The sequence below is a fragment of the Lissotriton helveticus genome, chromosome 4_1, assembly GCF_964261635.1.
Source record: "Lissotriton helveticus chromosome 4_1, aLisHel1.1, whole genome shotgun sequence".
Classification (NCBI taxonomy): domain Eukaryota; kingdom Metazoa; phylum Chordata; class Amphibia; order Caudata; family Salamandridae; genus Lissotriton; species Lissotriton helveticus.
The window spans coordinates 65,503,699-65,524,362 of NC_136063.1; the positions used below are offsets into that span (position 1 = coordinate 65,503,699).

The 20,664-nt window shown below is 47.5% G+C and overlaps 1 protein-coding gene across 5 annotated transcripts in view; it reads left to right on the forward strand.

The window, feature by feature from the left end:
• The window catches only part of GRINA (glutamate ionotropic receptor NMDA type subunit associated protein 1), a 226,766-nt gene that overhangs the window by 185,629 nt on the left and 20,473 nt on the right, over positions 1 to 20,664 (forward strand). For all 5 annotated transcript variants that reach the window (XM_078686431.1, XM_078686429.1, XM_078686432.1 and 2 more), the window contains one exon: positions 1,599 to 1,742. In XM_078686431.1, coding sequence (XP_078542557.1) covers positions 1,599 to 1,742 — 144 coding nt within the window. The remainder of the gene's footprint in view (positions 1 to 1,598; positions 1,743 to 20,664) is intronic.

Below are 20,664 nucleotides of genomic sequence, written 5' to 3' on the forward strand. Positions count from 1 at the left end.
GATACCTCCAGGATCACCACCTGCTCCTGTATGGAATCTCCATGTCCTACTAACTAGACTCATGTTGCTCCCTTTTGAGTCCTTACATTACTGTATTGTCCACTTCAATACCTTTTACGAAAAATGGCATTCCTAGTCGCAATCACCTCTTTGCAATGAGTTAGTGAAAACAAGTGCTCACTTTAGAGCAGCCAGTCTTCCAAATGCATCAGGATAGGGTAGCCCTGAGGCCAAATCCAAAATTTTTGCATATCACCTTTCATGTCTATCGAGCCATTGAGCTGGCAATTTTCTTTCTCAATCCAGGATGGATCGTTAGCTGAAAGGGCACTCTGGACATAAGATGTTAATAGAGCACTACTGTACTACAATGACAGAACTAAATCATTTAGGAAAACCCAACTACTGTTTGTAGCTATCTGTAACCCCAGACAGGGTTCCGCTACATCCAAAGCAGGTATCGCTAGATGGATAATCAAATGCATTCAAACTTACTATGCCGAAGCCAGAAGGACCTGCCGGTCCCTCGCCAAGGGCATATTCTACTAAGAAGGGTGCGTCGGTGGCTTTCTTAAGGAACTTTCCCATAGATTACATTTTTAAAGCAGCTACTTGGTCAACTCCGCACACATTTACTAAGCACCAGTGTGTGGATGTCCTCGCACACCTACAGACATATATAGGATAAGCAGTACTGAGAAACATCTGCAACCCCCCAGTGACTAGCCACCGCATGGGGAGAACAGTCTACGCACAGCATGTATATCTACAGCCACACATGCTACGACTGCATTATGTTACTTACCTTAACAGCATCTATTCGTTGCATGTAGTTCTATAGATTCACATGCGCCCACCCACCTCCCGGAAGTCATAAACGTCCAAGCCAGATGGCTGGAGTGTACACAGCATGTGAATCTACAGCACCACATGTGACGAATAGATGCTTACAAGGTAAGTAACGAAATCCTTCCGGTGAATACAATCTAGTTAAAATCCTCCCTGCCCATCACCACCAACCTGTTGTGTGTTCTGTATTTTAGGAACGTATGTGTCCAAATTAGATTTGCTTAGGGCCAGTTATCACATCAGTCTTGTCAATAACGTTTCTGTCATCTGGGGGCGTGGAAAAAGGAGGAAAATTGATGTCTGCAAGCAGGACTGGTGAATAATTGTGGCTCTGTGTTTTCATCTCCATGATGGACGGAGACGCAGTGTTATAATTTGAAAGATGAGAAATCTGCAGGTCGATGGCGTGTCCACGAGAAAGAGTAACCTGTTCTTATTGATTGTTAAATAAGAGAATCGCTGTGGGTACACAGGAGAAGGTGACCTATGAGTATGACTGAAGATGTCCGGTGTAGGGTTGGTTTCATTGGAAAGAAAGGTATTGGTGTGGAACAAGGGTGGGGCAGAATGCTTTTGTGGGATGTTTTAGATCCCATTAGCCCGGGGAATCCCAAGAGATGGCACTGGTTGAATCATTGCCCACCTGAGAGATGCAAAGGGACAGTCCACGAGTCTCAATTGTACAGAGAGACCAGAGTCTCATGCCTAGGGAGCGAGGGCGATTTAATGTGCCGCTGTTTTGTTTTTAGACGAAGTACGACTTCACCTCCTGCATGGGCGTGATGATGGTCTGCCTGATCGTGCTGCTCGTCTTCTCCATCCTCTGCATCTTCATCCGAAACAAGATCCTGCAGATCGTGTATGCCTCGCTGGGTGCTCTGCTCTTCACTTGTGTGAGTATCTACCAAGAATGCTCTGACCCTCAAATGTACATCCACCAACAGGGAATTATTCGAGGGGTGACCATGACCATTCCAAAGGGAAAGGCGTAGAATACTCTACAGGCGAGACCAGGAACCCAAGTGCGCAGTTACTGGGTTTATCTCTGCAAGTTCTTCTCTGGGTGTCCCGAGGCAGTCTGCTCTTACAGAGGTATACCTGTTAGGGTTACTGGTCTTTACTACTGCTGTCCTGGGGGGGGGGGAGAGACCACAGCATCATTCCACTCAAACTGAATGATCAAGTACTTTCTTCTAGCACGTGACTCATGATAGCAGGGTTCAGCAGTCGGTGCCGAATGCCGATGGTGGCGGGGCCTGTAACTCAGACAGACGAACACTTGAAATAATCAGGAATAGCTTTAATATCTAGGCACTAAGGGCCCTTTTGCGACCGCTAAAAATGGTGGGGGTATGTACCAATGCTATTTTGCATGTCAGAGACTCTCAAAATAGTGTTTGTGACTTGTTAATAGGAAGGGGCGTGCTAATAGTGAGTCCAAATGGTATGTACCATTGTTTTGCGACCGCATTTGCAATTGCAAAACACTTGCAGTTTACCACCTACTTCTAGTAGGTGGTAAACCATTTGCAAATGGGAAGGGGTCCCAGCGCACCCCTACCCCTTTGTGAATGGGAGTAAAAATATTTTTTAAGATCAGGCAGTGGTCCCAGGGACCACTGCCTGCCCTTAAAAAATTAAACTCAAAAGTGTCTGTGACAACTGTTGTTCGTTGTATTTTGCAAATTGTGAGTTGCAAAGCAACGCAATTTGCAAGTCTCAAAATGCAAGCAGCGTACATCTGGCCCTAACTCCTTTACATAAAAAAAAGGGATTTATTACAGGTAAGTAAAATACTCTACATTGAAAGTCAGAATACATATTGAAAAGAATGGCTCAAACTTTCTGAGCCTAATTTATACTCCCCTTACGTTTTTAGGTCTCGCGACCTATCGATGCGCGCATGCGCATCGAGCGGAGCGAGAATTCAAGCGGTGAAAACATCATGAAACCACCAGCTTTTTGCTGGCGTTTTCATGGCGTTTTCTTGCAGTTCATGTGAACCACGTGAGCAACATGCACGCGCATTCACGGCCAGGGCTTCTCCTCCCCATATCATTCATTCCGGCCGCTCACAGCACATCAAAGGGCTTCGCCCAGCGTGCGCTCTGCATTCTCTCCCCAGCCAGCTTCCCCCAGGCCGTGTTCCCTCATCCCTCGCACCCCCCCCTCCTCCTTCAGGCCCCCACCATTTGCTTCCATTTGTTTTGGCTTGTTTTGGAAGTATGTTGTTGTTATTCCAACTTGTGTACTCTACCGTTTCTATGTGATTCTTAGACTTTATCCATTTGTATCTCTTCGTTGAGTGACTTTACAACTTGTACATTTGCAATTTTTTCTGTTTGTATCTTTTATGTAACTCATGTAATCCTAACTCCTTATGTATTGCAACTGGTTCTTTTGTAAAGCGCTGACACCTTCGGGTAATGTTCGCGCTATATAAAATCCCATTATTTAAATAAATACAAATAAATGACTTGTGTTTCTTGCTCTACACGAATTCTTTTTAAATGAGCCCCTAAGTACTAGCAAACGGCCAGGTCCCATTTAATGTTGGATTTTATGCACACCTCGGCGTCTGCAAGCTACAACTGTTCAATTAGTCGAAAGTCTATAACGTTTAATTGCTTAGACAGGGTCTGGAGACAGAGGCTGTTCACGAGCGCACTCCACGTGAACAGGAAGCACCAATCTTCCTTTTGTTGGATAAGTCTGCCACACACTATTATTTAATTAGGTTTTGTGAAGGCGGTCCCCAAGCGAGACCTATTGGCAATGCCAATGCTTGTTGTAATTTTCTAGTGCTAGGCAACTTAACGCTCAGTCCTATGGCCAATGGTAACCTAATGGAATATCTTTGGATGGAGCTGTGTAAAGTTGAAAATGGAAGTGTTCAGTTTGCAACAAAGGTCAGTGGGACAGAGTACTCAGACAGAAAGAAAAATAGTATTACAACTTTTGAAACTGTCTGGTGATCAGAATAACAGCCAGAAATTACAGGCATACAGCATACTTCTCCAGAGTGTTAGGAGTACAGGCATCTTTCTGACCTAAAAGCTGTACCCTGGTAGACCAGGTTCTACAAAGTCCTTCTAGGCAGTCATAAGTGTGGTGTATCTAGGTTGAGGGAGGATGACCCGTTGTCCAATCATTGATCGGCACACTGAAGTACAGTTGCTGGATCCAGAGTCCAACAGCCACTGTAATTCGCGGACAGTGTCAGGCTAGTGTGCCTACGTGAAGGATGGTGGGAGAGGAAGGCTGTATGTTCGGTTATGTAAGAGGGGTTTGTAGAGTGCCAATGTCAGTCCCTCTGGCAGTGGTTCTTAACCATTTGACTTCTGCAGACCCCCACTTAATCCCTGCTAGGGTCCGGGAAACCCCACTGAATTATTATTGGAAACTGGGGACCTCCACTTAGGCATTGCTGTATGCCTGGTACCACGGCCCAGGCATTTTTATGATTCGAATCGAAAATTTAAAATACAGAAACAAGCATTTATCAACAAATACACAAATGATATATTTTATTAAAATTCAGAATCAAGTACATGCAAATTTAAATGGGAAGGTTGGAACTTTTCTGAATTCAACTGAGGTCACTCATTGTCCATACTAGAGTCTTTTGGATGCTCCTGCACTGCTCCCGTGAATCAATCTGAGGATAGGAACTTCATTTTAAGCCTCCAATTTTAAATTCTTGTACATTTACACAACCTTTCCAACTTTACATTTTGCTTCTTATTTATATACACTTTATTAATCTTTTAATATTATTTAATTTTGTAAGCAGTCCCGGACCTCCTGTGTAGGCTTTGGGGACCACAGGTTAAGAACCTCTGCCCTAGGGGTTATGCTAGTGCTGAGAGCTCACATAATGATCAAACTAGGCCGTCCACTATGGGAGCCGAATGATCTCACACGCCACGGGCAGACCTGGGCCACATTTGGAATAATGATAGCCAAGAGGAATATTGCACAAAGGTGGAGGTGGTTGGAGGTGCCTTCACTAACAGCGTGGAGCAGAGACATGGATGAGGCTATAACTGAAAGGGCAGTGTTTAGTAATAGAGGATGCCCCAGAAAATGGACTAAAATCTGGGGGACATGGAATGAATACAGGGGAGGTATTTGTGATCCACCAGCAGATAATGAAAGTGATGACTCAGGACTGGGTGAGGGGTGGTGGGTGAAGGGGCGGGGCTTGACAAAAACTGTGAATAATTGGCAGAACACTGTATATGAGCTACGTGCAGAACTGTGTATTGTTGAAATGTGGAGTTATACAGATATGTTATGTATGAAAGTGACTCAAGTTACTGACATGATGAAAAAAATAAAAGGTTTAAAAAAAAAAAAACTAGGCCGTCCACACAAACTGCTGCCTAAAAAGCTGGGTTTTGAGCATTTAAAAAAATAGATCTACTTTCTAGCACGCACGAATTGCAGTCAAGCATTTATTCCACTGCCAAACAGCTAAATGTGTAAAAGAAGGACTGCCCCTCCTAACTTGAAGAATGTGACGTGGAATGGACAGGGCAAGGGTGGACGGCCTACGAACCTTGGTAGGGATGTATAAATGGACTTTGCTACCGTGATAACAAGGGTCACCTGAGTACAGAGCTCTATGAACATGCCAAAGAATGGCAGGCTATGCAGTTATCTGAGAATGGGGCAAGATGCCCTTTCTGAAAGACACGTTAGTGATCGATTTCTTACCTTAGAATATCCCCAGGTGTCAGACTGGATCCAGAAAGTTTTGCTTAGCAGTACCCTTGCGTGTCAGTAGGTGGCGTCCTGCGGCGTCGCGTCCGTCACTGGCGTCCTAAGCACCGAGATGAAGTCACGGAGACTACTTAGGCGCCACCCGTGCGCGCTGATGTCAGTTGTTTCTTTTTCCGCGCCAGCAAGCACAGATCCTGATTAAGCAAGTACCTTAGTCACTTTTTGACTACCTTTGAGACTTTTGTCTCACCCCCCCCCCCTTTTTTTTCTCCTGGTGCACGTAGGGATGCCTGGCTTTAAGTCTTGTGGGACCTGCCGCCGTAATATGTCGGCGGCGGACCCCCAGGATGTTTGCCTCTACTGCCTGGAGACTAACCGGGACTGTTGAGCCATGGCCCCGATAGACTTGAGGGAGCTGCGCCGGAAGTTGTTGGTGGTCCGGCATTCGTCCCACCGCCGCTCCGGGTCTAGAGGCCGTTCGCGGGACCGAAGACGTCGCTCCTCGGGTTTCAAGTCTTCGCCTTCGGACTCTGGTAAGCGACGCCATAAAAAGAAGTCGAAGAAGCGTGTTCGCTCTCCGACGTCCCCCCGTCGTTCCTCGGAGGGGGACAGGGGCTCCGCCCGTGCATCTCCTCTGGAGCCTGGGAGTCCCACGGTCTACCCACCCTACCGGGTCTGTCGGTGACTCTAGAACAGGTGCAAGAGTTTCTTGCTGCCATGGACAGCCTTTTTAGGCCTCGGGCTCCCGCCGGCGTGCCTTCGGGCCCCGCGGTCCTGTGTCCAGATACTGTCGGGCCGACGGCTCCACCAGCAGATCTAGCCTCGGTGCTGCAGGATCCTCCGCCGTTGGCCCCGGCGCCACGAGGTGCAGCGTTGCCAGCTCCGGCCTCTGCGCCGCCTTCAGATCCATCCTCGGCGCCGCATTGGGTGCCGTTCCTTCCGTCCTTGCCCCGGTTCCAGGACCATGTTGTTCCGACCTGGGATCTGCATTGGGAGGCGGCCCCGGCCAGCGCCGTTCCCGACGCTGTTACCAACGCCGTTAGTCCCTTCTCCGGCTCCGGCCCTGCCGCCACGACCTGCCCTTCAGGAGGCGGAGGAGGACTGGGAAGGATCCGAGGACCCCCTGGCCCGGCAGTCTGACTCCGAGCAGGATTGGGTGGACGACCTGGAGGATGCCGGCGTTCTCGATGTCTCTTCTGATCCGGGGTTTGCCTCTCCTCCACCTACGATGGAGGAGGGCGCTTCCTACACAATGGTGCTCCGTCAGGCTGCTGAGGCCCTTAACCTCGACCTCCCCATAGTGGCCCTCAAAACCAACCTCCTCACTGAGGGGCTCCAAATGGCGTCTACTCCGTTTGAGCCGTTGCTTCCCTTCAATGACGCCCTTACCGACTTGAGCACTTGGTCGCGGCCAGCCATAGGGGCTCCAGTGGATAAAAACGTTGCCAGACGCTGGCGCTTTGCGACCCTGTCTTTCTGACCACCCATCCCACGCCTGACAGTCTGGTCATCCAGGCCTTGACGTCGCAGCGTGCCTTTCCCACAGGTCCGCCGGATAAGGACTCTAAGAAACTAGATCAGTTTGGTAAGCGGTTGTTCTCTTCGGCCAGCTTGGGGCTGCGGTTGGTGAACACCGCCTTCTTGTTGGGCTGCTACTCTCACGCAGTGTGGGATACCGTTGCTCAGGCTTTACCTCAGTGTTCTGAGGAGTTCCGGGCTGTCCTTTCTCAGGCGATTGCTGAAGGGAAGGATGCGGCTAAGTTCGCCATTCGGTGTGGTTTAGACACTGCAGACTTGTTGGGCAGGGCGATGTCTACAACGGTGGCGTTGCGGCGCCAGGCCTGGTTGTGTTCGACTGGGCTCTCGCCCGATGTCCAGAGCTTGCTTATGGATATGCCATTCGACGGCACCCACTTGTTTGGCGATAAGGCTGACAGTGCTTTGGAGCTTTTTAAGGACTCGCGGGCCACGGTCAAATCCAGGGGCACCCAGGCATGTTCCTCTAGCAAGCCTGTGCAGAACCAGCCTCAGTGCGGCCGTGGCTGCGGCTTCCGCAGGGGCCGGGTGGGGAATCAGCGCGCGGGTCAGTCGACCTCCACCCCGCTGCTCCTTCCTCCAAACCTTCCTAATCCGTGCTTTGTGGAGCACCGCACGCAGGTGTGTGGCAGGATCCGCCACCACCTCCCCCACGGTCGCGCTATCACAACGGACAAATGGGTGCGGCAAATAATCCGCAAGGGTTATTCCCTCCCCTTTCAATCCTCCCCTCCAGCTATGCCACCTCGGTGCCACCGCATCGGGATCATTTGCTTCTTCTCCAACTGGCGGTCACGGCCCTCTTGGCCAAGGGGGCCATCAAGTGTGTTCCCGGGCAGGAAGTAGGGAGTGGTTGTTATTCCCACTACTTTCTGGTCCCCAAGAAGGACAAGGGAGGTCGGCGCCCCATCTTAGACCTCCGGTATGTCAATCGCTTCCTCTGGAAGGAGAAATTCAAAATGCTGACTCTAGCTCAGGTCCTGGTTGCCCTCAACCCCGGAGACTGGATGGTAGCGTTGGACTTGCAGGACGCTTATTTTCACATCCCCGTCCTGCCGGCCCACCGGCATTACCTGCGGTTCACGGTAGGCCAGGAGCATTTTCAGTTTGGCGTGCTCCCCTTCGGCCTTACCAGCGCCCCTCGGGTGTTCATGAAAGTGATGGCGGGGGTCGCACCCCATCTGCGCAGGTCTGGGGTTTCAGTCTTCCCCTACCTCGACAACTGGTTGTTGAAGGCGGGCTCGCCCCAGGCGGTCCTCAGCCACCTTCAGACTACGGGCTGACCTCCTGCATCAGCTGAGGTTCTCCATCAACGTGCCGAAGTCGCTCTCAGAAGCACCCCTTCATCGGAGCGGTTCTGGATTCGACGCTGTTTCGGGTTTATCCTCCCGAGCAGCGAGTTTGGGATATTCAGGCTATGATTCCGATCTGTCAGCCTCTTTCCCGGGTTTCAGTCAGGTTGACCCTCCGGCTTTTGGGCCTGATGGCCTCCTGCATCCTGCTGGTGACACATGCCAGATGGCATATGCGGGCTCTGCAGTGGGACCTGAAGTTCCAGTGGGCACATCAGGGCAAACTGTCCGATCATGTCCAGATCTCGGAGGGCACTGCTCAACAATTGCAGTGGTGGCCCACGAATCGAGATTGGGTCAGGGGCTGATCCCTCTCCCTTCCCTAACCGAAACACACAGTGGTGACGGATGCGTTCCTCCTGGGTTGGGGAGGCCACTTGGGAGAGGCGGAGATCAGAGGCCTCTGGTCTTTGGCTGAGTCCTGGCTCCATATCAACCTTATGGAGCTTCGGGCGATCTGCCTTGCGCTGAAAGCATTCCTTCCCTCTGTCCGGGGTAGTGTGGTGCAGGTGTTCACGGACAACATCACTAACATGTGGTATTGCAACAAACAGGGCGGGGTGGAGTCCTGGACCCAATATCGGGAAGCTCTGCGCCTCTAGACATGGCTGGAACATCAAGGCATTACCTTGGTGGTTCAACACCTGGCAGGTTCTCTGAACGCCAGGGCGGACGAACTCAGCCGCCGGTGCTTGATGGATCACGAATGGCGTCTGAACTCGGACGTGGCGCAAGGTCTCTTTCAGCAGTGGGGAGAGCCTTGGTTAGAGCTATTTGCCACCGAAGAGAACGCGCAATGTCAACCGTTCTGAACGTTGGAATTTCCAAAGCGGCACTCGCTCTGCGACGCTTTTCGTCGCGAGTGGAGTTGCAGTCTGTTATATGCCTTTCCGCCTATACCACTTCTGCCCAGAGTACTGAAGATCAGGCACGACTGGGCCCAAGTTTACCTTGTGGCTCCGGATTGGGCAGGAAGATACTGGTATCCTGAGCTACTCAGCATGACGGTCAATCCCCCGCACTGTCTGCCTCTTCGGGAGGATCTTCTGTCGCAAGAGCAGGGGACGGTCCTTCACCCGAACCTGTCCAGCCTCCACCTCCATGCGTGGATATTGAGCGGCGACAGTTGACAGCTTTCAACCTTCCTCCCTAAGTCTGTGATGTTATTTTGCCAGCCAGGCATCCCTCCACTAAGACGGTATACGCCTGCAGGTGGAACAAATTTATGGCATGGTGCACAGCAAAGGCTGTGGATCCCCTTTCTGCCCCTCTTTCCGAAGTTCTTCTGTTTCTCCTTTCCTTGGCGCAGCAGGGCTCTGCTCTGGGCACTGTCAAAGGTTATCTTCCGGGCATCTCCGCCTTTCTACGGCGTTCAGATCAGCCTTCTCTTTTTAAGTCCCCGGTTGTTAACCGTTTACTCAAAGGCATTACGCATATGTTTCACCCGTGCCTTTCATAATGCCTCAGTGAGACATGAATCTTGTCTTGGCCTTTCTGATGTGTGCTCCTTTTGAGCCCCTTGATAACTGTCCCTTATGTCTTCTTACTCTCAAGAACGCTTTCCTGGTAGCTATCACCTCTGCCAGCAGGGTGAGTGAGCTCCAGGCTCTCTCTTCTAAACCTCCTTTCCTCTCATCCGGACAAGGTGTTTCTGAGGACCCGTCCTTCTTTCTTGCCAAAGGTTGTCACGCCCTTCCACATCGGGCAGACCACTTTGCCCACCTTCTTTCCGCCTCCGCATCCCTCTAGGGAGGAGTAGAGGCTCCACCATCTAGAACCAAAACGGGCGTTCGCTTTCCATCTGCAGCGTACACAACAGTTCCGGGTGGATGACCAGCTCTTTGTTGGATACGTGGGCGCCAAAAAAGGTCGGGCTGTGCACAAGCGGACCATCTCCCGGTGGGTCGTTCTGTGCATCAAATCATGTTACTCCTTGGCTAAGAAGGAGCCTCCTCTGGGACTGCATGCCCATTCCACCAGGGCAACGGCAGCCACTACTGCCTTGGGACGTGGCAATCCCTTACAGGAGATTTGTCAGGCTGCTACGTGGGCCTCGCTGCACACGTTTACCAAGCATTACTGACTTGACAGTCTGGTCCGGAGAGACGGCTTCTTTGGCCGTTCTGTGCTCCGTGACTTTCTGGTGTAATCTTGTTTGCAGACCCACCACCGGTGTTGGTATTGCTGGGGTATCTATTCTAAGGTAAGGAATCTATCACTAACGTGTCTCTTTCTAATGCACAAGTTACTACTTGTGTAACAATATATCTGTAAGAGACATTAGTTAGTGATGGATTCCTTACCGCCCCGCCCATCCTCCCTGTTCTGCGAACTGATTACTAAGGTTAAGGACATCCCCTTCAGGGCCCAGGTTGTATGCACCAGTGGTCAGTATCTTGCATGGCTCTGCGTTTCGGGCACGGAAAGTCATCTACAGAACTGACGTCTATGCGCATGGGTGGCACCTAAGTAGTCTCTGTGACGTCATCTCGGTGCTTACGATGCCAGTGACGGACGCGGAGCTGCAGGACGCCACCTACTGACGCGCAGGGGTACTGCTAAGCAAAACTTTCCAGATCCAATTTGACGCCTGGGGATATTCTAATGTAAGGAATCTATCACTAACTAATGTCTCTTACAGCTAGCTAGCTTTAGGAGGTAGACAACAAACCAGTCTGGCTGCCACATTGTGCATGGTTTGAAGACTTGACAGCAGGAAATCGTCAATGCCTTAGAGAGCATTACCATAATCCAGGCGGCTGGTGATTAGGGCCTGCGTGATTATCTTCTTGCAGTGTAAGGGGATCCACCAAACATTTTCCAATGCACACACAGGGCTCACAGACCTCGGAGATCTGTGCTTTCATGCTCACTGCATTGTCTATCAGAATGCCCTGGTTTCTTGCCTCCTTTTTCGGAGTTGGAACAATAACGAGCTCAGATGGTCACCACACGTCCATCCATATACTGTTGCCCTTGCCATCAACCGGATAATCTCAGTCTTGTTTTTATAACTTGGAGCCAATTCTGTTTCATTCAGAGAGCCATTGGGCTCAGACACTTGCAGAATCGAGTTCTAGTGGACTCTGCATTGTGATGATGATCCCAGCGGTACCCCACAGGGAAGAAGGATCAAGATAGATTTAAAAGGTGGAGGATATAGTGCCCGCGTTCTCTGTGACACAAACGAGTTAAACCAGGCTAAAGCTTTGGAAAAGATCCCAATCTCACATGGTCTTCGGATCAAGGTTGCTTGGGAGACCATATCGAAGGCTGCTGAGAGAGCAAGTTGGATGAGGGCAGCAGGTTTTTCCTCATCCTACTCATCTGTGGCTGCCTGGAGATCAGTTTCAGTGCTGTCCCCTGCCCTGATGCCAGACTGAGAAGGGTTCAATATAATTTGCCTGCAGATAAAGAGATACCGGTTTATTATTGATTTTCCAGTATATTAGCTAGGGAGGGAAATGCGAAATATGAGTGATGGCTTGGTTGGTTCGCTGGATATGTGGAGGGCTTCTTTAGTAGGGTACTTAGCTTTAGAAAGAAAAAAATGAAAGCGCTCCACCGAGTGGGAGCGGAACAAAGATGGATAGGAAGAAATGATATGGAACGGACACGGGATCTCCAGACTGCATCTGGCAATGGCAGTGACTGAGGAAGGCCAGTATCTTATCCTCCTCCAGGCCTGGTCAATAGGAGGAGGCTGCACTCTTATTTACCTAGTATAGGTAAAACCAGTCGGGAGATGTGTAGGCGTACCTAATGGAAATCACCATCTTGCATGGCACACATGCAGAGTTCAGTGGACTCCGGCAATCACCAGTCCACTAACTACAGGAACCACCTACCTCATCAGACCCCCTCCTCCCCCACCGCGTCCGCCCAATTCATCTTGAGGAATCATAATTTGCTGGTGAGGACATCACAGATTAATTGGCATCAAGAAAGCTGGCCAGGTGTGCAGAGGTGCCTGTCCCATACCACTGACTGTTATAATGATCCTGGGTTTCCTGAACGACCAAGATTTGTCAAAATATCAGAGTGTCCGTTTCTTGAAATTAGTGAAGAAAATGAGTGAATTTTTTTTGCCATAGGTCTGAGCAGTCGACACAGTAGCCATATCTAAGCTGACTCCATAAAGGAGGTCAGTGCTGGCTTCCGGATGATATTTTTTAGGAGCTTTAAAACCACAGCAGCACATTCATCACGAGGACTCCAAAAAATAGTGGGAATAGTTTACCCCAGCTGTGGTTTACGATACTAGGTATCGCGCATAAAGCGGAGGCTGGCCCTACCTTTATGAGGAAGAAAGCCTGTGCTTGAGTCAAATTAAAAACAGAAAACAGAATGGTAGGAAGTGTTGTTTAGGTCTGTGTTTTTCCAAACGGACCTATTAATAATATACATTGAGTAGATGCTCAGCCACCTCTCTGCCACTGGTTTGAGACTTCATCACCTAAATGTCTACAAATGTATGGATAAACAAGACTGATTGGCGCTACACCTCCCACCTACACTCACTACCCCCAGTGCACTTCTATATAGTATAACAGACAAAAACGTAACACCTTGGAGGGGATTCAAGTTACAAAGTCTTTTATCTTGCCAATTTATTGTTTAAAATCCACTTAATCATGAACGTTATAAATCAGGTAATTTTCCATTCTTGTAGTTAATTGAAATACTTTCCATTTGTCTTCTTGCTTGCTAAGTCCAACACGTGTTTTCTGGACCAGTTGCTTTCTCAAGACTGTTAATAGAGCATATAAAAACATGGTCACTACATAGACACACCAGTGATGCAGTTAAAACATGTACAGTGTTAAGTGTTATCAATCTTTCACATTTCAAGAAAGTGTATAGTAGAAAAATATATAGTACATATTAAAGGTATAACAAGTGCGTCCGAAAAAGTATCCAAGAGAATAAATGATATGTTATTAGCCCCGTCTTGGGTGCACTTAGTGGCCCTATATTTCATTTTTAGACACATACAGAAACATTTCTCGTGCATCAAACATCAATATAGACCCTTAATAAGTAAATAACCTCACGAAATGGATGTTACATACGGTTATGCTTGGCAGCAACTTGGTGATTAAGTTGTTCAAATGTTTAAAACTGTCTTACAGAAACATCACAACTTTATTCTTGTCTACTCGCCTATCTAATGACTATGAGATCAAAAGAATTTCCCACCTATCACCTACAAAATCTCACCAAAATACAAGGACTTTGTAGTTTGTATCAAGTTTCACACTCGCTTAATGTGGTAGTTCATCCTCGTACAGTGGCACCTGATTTCTTCTATTCCCCCACATTGCTGTTAGCCGATTGTTCAGATACTGTCACCATGGCAATTTGATTGTTAACTCTCTTTTTAAAAGAAGTGCCTCTAACCTTTCCATTTGATTTAGTCATATCTTGTCCATCTAAAAAAATGTTGGGATCTGTGCCTACAACATATGTCCATGAAACATCTGGTTTTTGTGAAGACCTAAGGGTCTCATCCAATGTATTCTGTCCTGAAGATGGCCTAATAGTTTTGATCCACGAGGAGACTGAAACGTCAACTTTTTCCTCCACACCAACCTTTACAACTTCAAGAAAAATACCACATGTACTCTAGGTATAGAGTCTTTGAATTTTGTTTGAGTGGTTGTTATAAAAAATGCAACATCTTTTCTCGAAACATTGTTGAAATACTTTACGACCTTGCTGTGTAACAAATGTCTGTGACCTTACAAGGAAACTGTATTCAACTGTTCTATATTATTTATGATTTTTCTGATGAAAAAACTTCAGAGAAAACTGCTAGTGATTTTTATTTATATGTTATTGGGTTTTAAAGACTGTACACTTACAATAATATTTAAACATATTTTTATTAGAATCTCAGCATTGAGTGCGCCTCGTACTACTTCCTATTTTATTTTGTTTTTGATTTTGATTGGTCAAATGGATTCAATCAGGGGAAGCAATCATCTAATGTATGTTTGAAAGATTTTCTGAAATAATTCCTTTAGGAGTTTGTGCTGCATGCATTGACACATTCAAACCAGATCTCGTGGCTTCTTCAATCTTTGTTGTTTGTTTGGGTGACTTAAGCCGGTATTGCGTAGCCACATGCTGTTTTAGTGTAGGAAGATTGCTCTTTAATAGTACACCAACATGAAGGTATACTGTGCAAAGAGTCCGGGTATCTCTTATGAGTGGACAGATCCTTGCTCTAGCAAGTCGAGCAGCCTTAGGCTTATCAGAGAGGAGTGTTCAACATCTGCAAAATACACACACATTCAAACAATTATGCACACGACTCAATAAGGAGACCCTCGCCAATTGATTAAAAATGATACATATCTTTATATATATTTAGGCAGTAGAATCATTACGATCAGGTAAGTACATTTCAAGATAGAAATACGTGTTCGAGGCATATGGGCTGCAGATGGTACATTTATGAATAGATCGCCATCTGGTGTTGGGCTCGGATGATTGCACTTGTTTTTCTTCTGGAGAAGTCTTTGTCGTCATAGATGACTCCTCCTCTTGGTGTTAGTGCGCATGGGCATCGGCTCCATCCTTAGATTGTTTTTTTCCGCCATCGGGTTCGGATGAGGATCGAAGCGCTCCGGACCGACTTCGATAAAGAAGGCTATATTCGGCGCGTAACCCTTTCCAATTCGACGGTATTGTTATCGAACGCGACTTCACTTCCATACCGACGCGTTTCGAAGGACGACGACTACGAGAAAATCGACGTAGTCCAGCCCGGGGTCCATGGAAAGGACTCCATTTAAAAAATGTCCAACGTGTGGTGCTAAGTTCCCACACAAGGACCTACACGAGGTGTGCAACCTCTGCTTGTCCCCTGAACACGAATCCAGGGACTGTGAGGCCTGTGCAGCGTTCTCTTCAAAATCGACGATTAGAAACCGTCGAGCCCGAAGACACGAGGTATCGAGAATGCAGTCACAGGCAATCCCGGAGCTGTTTGAGGACCAGCACCCAGAAGAGGAGGAAGAAGAGGCCGACGAGGCGGGGTCTGAAGCGGACGAGTCCGACGTCGAGGAAATCGACGTCCAACAAACCGTGAGTGACGACGTCCCTTTACCAAAAAACAGACCCCGCACGGTGTCGACCCCGCCTTCGAGCCCGGTCAGACAACCGAAAAAAGTTTCCGACGCCCCGCCTTCGAGCCCGGCAACGAAACCGAAACACTCGGTCTCCCATCATGGCGGCTCCGATAAACGGACCACATCGACACCGAAGCTCCAAGTCAAGGAAAGCTCGAAGTCGAAGCAGTCCATGTCGACACCGAAACATGTTTCGACGTCGAAAACACCCTCGACACCGGGGACATCTTCGATACCGAAGACATCGGATCCGAATAAAATCTCGGTGCCGAAAATACAAATGGACAGTCAGAAGAAAAAACACCTTTCGGACCCGAAAACTGCGGTACCGACACAGGAATACAAGACCGATCCTAAACAAAAGACTCTGTTTATTGATCCAAAAACTGGCAAGGTAGTCACAGAACTACCTAAAAAGAGGACGAATGAACATTCGGACGACAAAACTCATCCAAAGAAGAGAACAATGGGGACAAATACAACTCCTCCCCATTCTCCAAAACCTAGACACACACCATCTTCTCCTCTTACTCACAATAGAACAAATATTCCTCCCACACGACCATCTACACCTACAACAGATGTAGAGAGCGACACAGGGGAGGGGGAACATCCTGGGGATGATGAAGACACAATCCCAGAGGAGGCAGACCCATGGGAAGAGTACAATGTAGGGTCAGATAACGATAACGACCCTGAATTGTATCCTTCAAAACCCTCACCTCCTGATGATAATACTGGGTTTGCGCAACTCATTAATAGAGCAGCAACATATCACAAGGTAGAACTACACGCAGAACCTCAAATAGAGGATTTCTTATTAGAAACACTACCTACTGCACAAAGGACATCAGGAACACTACCAATGCTTAAGGGCCTTCTCAGTCATACATCAGAGATATTCAAAGACCCAGTGAGGGCTAGGGTACTGAACCCAAGAATCGATAAAAAATATAGGGCAGCTCCAAAAGACCCAATATACATTAAAGGACAAATTCCTCTAGACTCACTAGTGGTCACAAACGCTCGTAAGAGAGCAAACTCTTTATCTACGGGAGAAGCTCCACCTCCTGACAAAGAGTCTAAGTTAATAGATGCCTCTGGCAAGAGAGTAGCATCTCAAGCGGCAAACAGCTGGCGCATAGCTAATACGCAAGCACTACTTGCAAGATATGACAGAGCGCATTATGATGAGTTAGAAAAACTCATCACACATCTCCCTAAAGAACATCAAAAGAGGGCAGATCAACTCATACAAGAAGGGAAGTTAATTACTAACACTTCAATAAAGTGCGCCCTAGACGCGGCAGACACTGCAGCAAGATCTACAAACACAAGCATCATGTTAAGGAGACATGCATGGCTCAGGGTATCAGGGTTCAAACAAGAGGTACAAACATCGTTACTGAACCAACCCTTTGATGGGAAAACACTTTTCGGCACAGGGACAGATGAGGCCTTAGAAAAGATGAAAAAAGATACCGAAACGGCTAAATCAATGGGAGCATTGCAACAGCCAACACAAAGAGGTTCCTTTCGTAGGTCCACCTATAGAGGAGGATCCAAAAATACAGGTACAAGCCAGCAACAAACCTCTTTTACACCTACATCACCCAGAGGTAATTCTAGAGGTGGCTACAGAGGTAACAACAACAAGGGTAGAGGTCGCGGAAACAACAACAACCGCAACTCTCCAACCCCAAAGCAGTGACTTCATACAGCTCCCCCCAGACCATATAACACCGGTCGGGGGACGCCTATCACAGTTCCTACCTGTCTGGGAAAACATCACATCAGACAGGTGGGTGAGACAAATTATCCAACATGGTTATTGCCTGGAACTCACATCTACCCCACCAAACATCCCCCCCAAACAGCGTCCAATGAAACAAGATCACCTGACACTATTAAAGCAGGAAGTACTATCCCTACTAGGAAAGCATGCCATAGAGAAGGTTCCACAGCACCAACAAGGAACAGGAGTATACTCCCTATACTTCCTAATTCCCAAAAAGGATGGGTCTCTAAGGCCGATACTGGACCTAAGACCTCTCAACGCATACATAAATTCTGAACATTTCCACATGGTCACGCTCCAACAGGTACTTCCTTTACTGAAGAAAGGGGACTTTCTTTCTACACTGGATCTAAAAGACGCTTACTTTCATATCCCGATTCACAAAGCCCACAGGAAATACCTCAGGTTTGTGGTAGAAGGACAACATTATCAGTTCAAAGTCCTTCCGTTTGGTGTCACAACGGCACCAGGGTGTTCACAAAATGCCTGGCAGTGGCGGCAGCTCACCTAAGAAGACAACAAATACATGTCTTCCCGTACTTGGACGACTGGCTAATAAAGGCCAAGTCACAAAAGGAATGTCTTCAAAACACACAAAAGACAATTCAGCTACTACACCAACTAGGGTTCACGGTGAACTACACAAAGTCACACCTACAACCAAGCAAGGTTCAACAATATCTGGGGGCTACTATAGACACAGAAAAAGCCAAAGTATACCCCAACCCAGTCAGGATCCAAACAATGGTAACAATCATTCAAAGATTCCAGCCACAACACTTACTACCAGCAAAAGTGTTCATGCAGCTATTAGGGATGATGTCATCCTGCATACTGCTAATACCATATGCCAAACTACAAATGTGCCCGCTACAAGAATGTTTAGCGACACAGTGGAATCAGGCTCAAGGGCAGATTACAGATCTGGTGTTGGTAGACGACCGCACACACCGCTCTCTGAAGTGGTGAAACACAACAAAAATTGCCAAGGGGCGGTCGTTCCTAGAACCAATTCCACAGGTGACAATAACAGCGGACGCATCGCTCACAGGATGGGGAGCACATATGGAGAAATACACAGTACAAGGAAGGTGGAGTGTGCAGGAAAGAAGACTGCACATCAATCATCTAGAACTACTAGCAGTGTTTCTAGCATTAAAAGCCTTCCAAATGCATGTTACCAACAAAGCAGTCCTGATCAGAACAGACAACATGACAGCAATGTATTATATTCAAAAACAGGGGGGGACACACTCTCTCCAACTATCCAAACTAGCACAGGAAATTTGGAGATGGGCCATTCCTCAAAACATCTACCTGTTAGCCGAACACCTACCAGGAGTCCAAAACCAGATAGCAGACATCTTAAGCAGACAGTCGGAACAAATACACGAATGGGAACTGCACCAACAAATACTGCAGCCATTCTTCCAAAGATGGGGACAACCAGAGATAGACCTCTTTGCCACTCATCAGAACGCAAAATGCCAAAGCTTCGCGTCCAGGTACCCACACCACCTGTCGCAGGGCAATGCGTTATGGATAAATTGGTCCAACAAATTTGCATACGCTTTTCCCCCTCTCCCACTAATCCCATTAGTGGTCAGAAAGCTGCAACAACACTCAATGACCATGATACTAGTGGCACCCACGTGGGCACGACAACCGTGGTTCACCACGCTCCTGCAACTCTCACAAGTGCCACATCAAAAGCTACGAATTCTACCCATGCACCTTACACAGAACCATGGAGAAATAATGCACCCAGATCCCACACAATTGAACCTAGCGATCTGGCTCCTGAAATCCTAGAATTTGGGTACTTCGATCTACCCCCAAATTGCATGGAGATAATTAAACAAGCGAGACGTCCCACCACCAGAGCATGCTATGCAGCTAAGTGGAAGAGGTTTGCTATACACTGTACTAACAACAATATCAACCCTCTGGACGTATTAACAAGGGAGATTATTTGCTACTTATTACACTTACAGCAATGTAATCTAGCGTACACATCTATCAGAGTACATCTAGCAGCTATAGCAGCGTACCTACAAAACAGGCAGCACATATCACTGTTCAGAGTACCAGCGATAAAAGCATTTATGGAAGGCCTCCAAAGAGTCATTCCACCAAGGTTACCACCTTCCCCAGTCTGGAACCTCAACGTAGTACTCACCAGACTAATGGGGCCACCTTTCGAACCTATGCATAGGTGTGAAATACAATTCCTTACATGGAAGGTGGCTTTCCTTATAGCCATTACCTCACTTAGGAGAGTAAGTGAATTACAGGCATTGACAATACAAGAACCATTCCTACAGTTACACCAGAATAAAGTGGTTCTTAGAACAAACCCAAAGTTCTTACCTAAAGTAATTTCGGCATTTCACATCAATCAGCCAGTGGAACTACCAGTCTTCTTTCCAAAGCCACAGACGGTGGCAGAAAGGGCTCTACATACACTAGATGTCAAAAGAGCCATTTTGTACTACATAGAAAGAACACAAAACTTCAGGAAAACTAAACAACTATTTGTAGCATTTTCACCGACACATAAGGGCAATCCTATCTCTAAAGCAGGCATCGCTAGATGGATTGTAAGATGTATACAAATATGTTACATTAAAGCAAAGAGAACATTAACTGTTCCTCCTAGAGCTCATTCTACACGAAAACTAGGAGCATCTATGGCATTCTTAGGGAACATTCCCCTAGATGACATATGTAGAGCAGCAACTTGGTCTACACCACATACATTCACGAAGCACTACTGTGTTGATGTACAGGCTACACAACAAGCCAGAGTGGGCCAAGCTGTATTAAAAACTCTATTTCAAACAGTTGCGACAGACACTGGTGACCACCGCTAGGGAGGTAACTGCTGTACAATCTATTCATAAATGTACCATCTGCAGCCCATATGCCTCAAACGGAATATGCTACTTACCAGTATGCATCTGTTCTTGGCATAGAGGGCTGCAGAGTGGTACATGCCCTCCCTGCCTCCCCGGAAACCTGCGTCTGTCCCAACATTATCTTATTTAGATACTTACATGGGCATATCTTTATGTATTATACTACACTACTCCATCTAACCCTACTATGGCAAAACAATCTAAGGATGGAGCCGATGCCCATGCGCACTAACACCAAGAGGAGGAGTCATCTATGACGACAAAGACTTCTCCAGAAGAAAAACAAGTGCAATCATCCGAGCCCAACACCAGATGGCGATCTATTCATAAATGTACCACTCTGCAGCCCT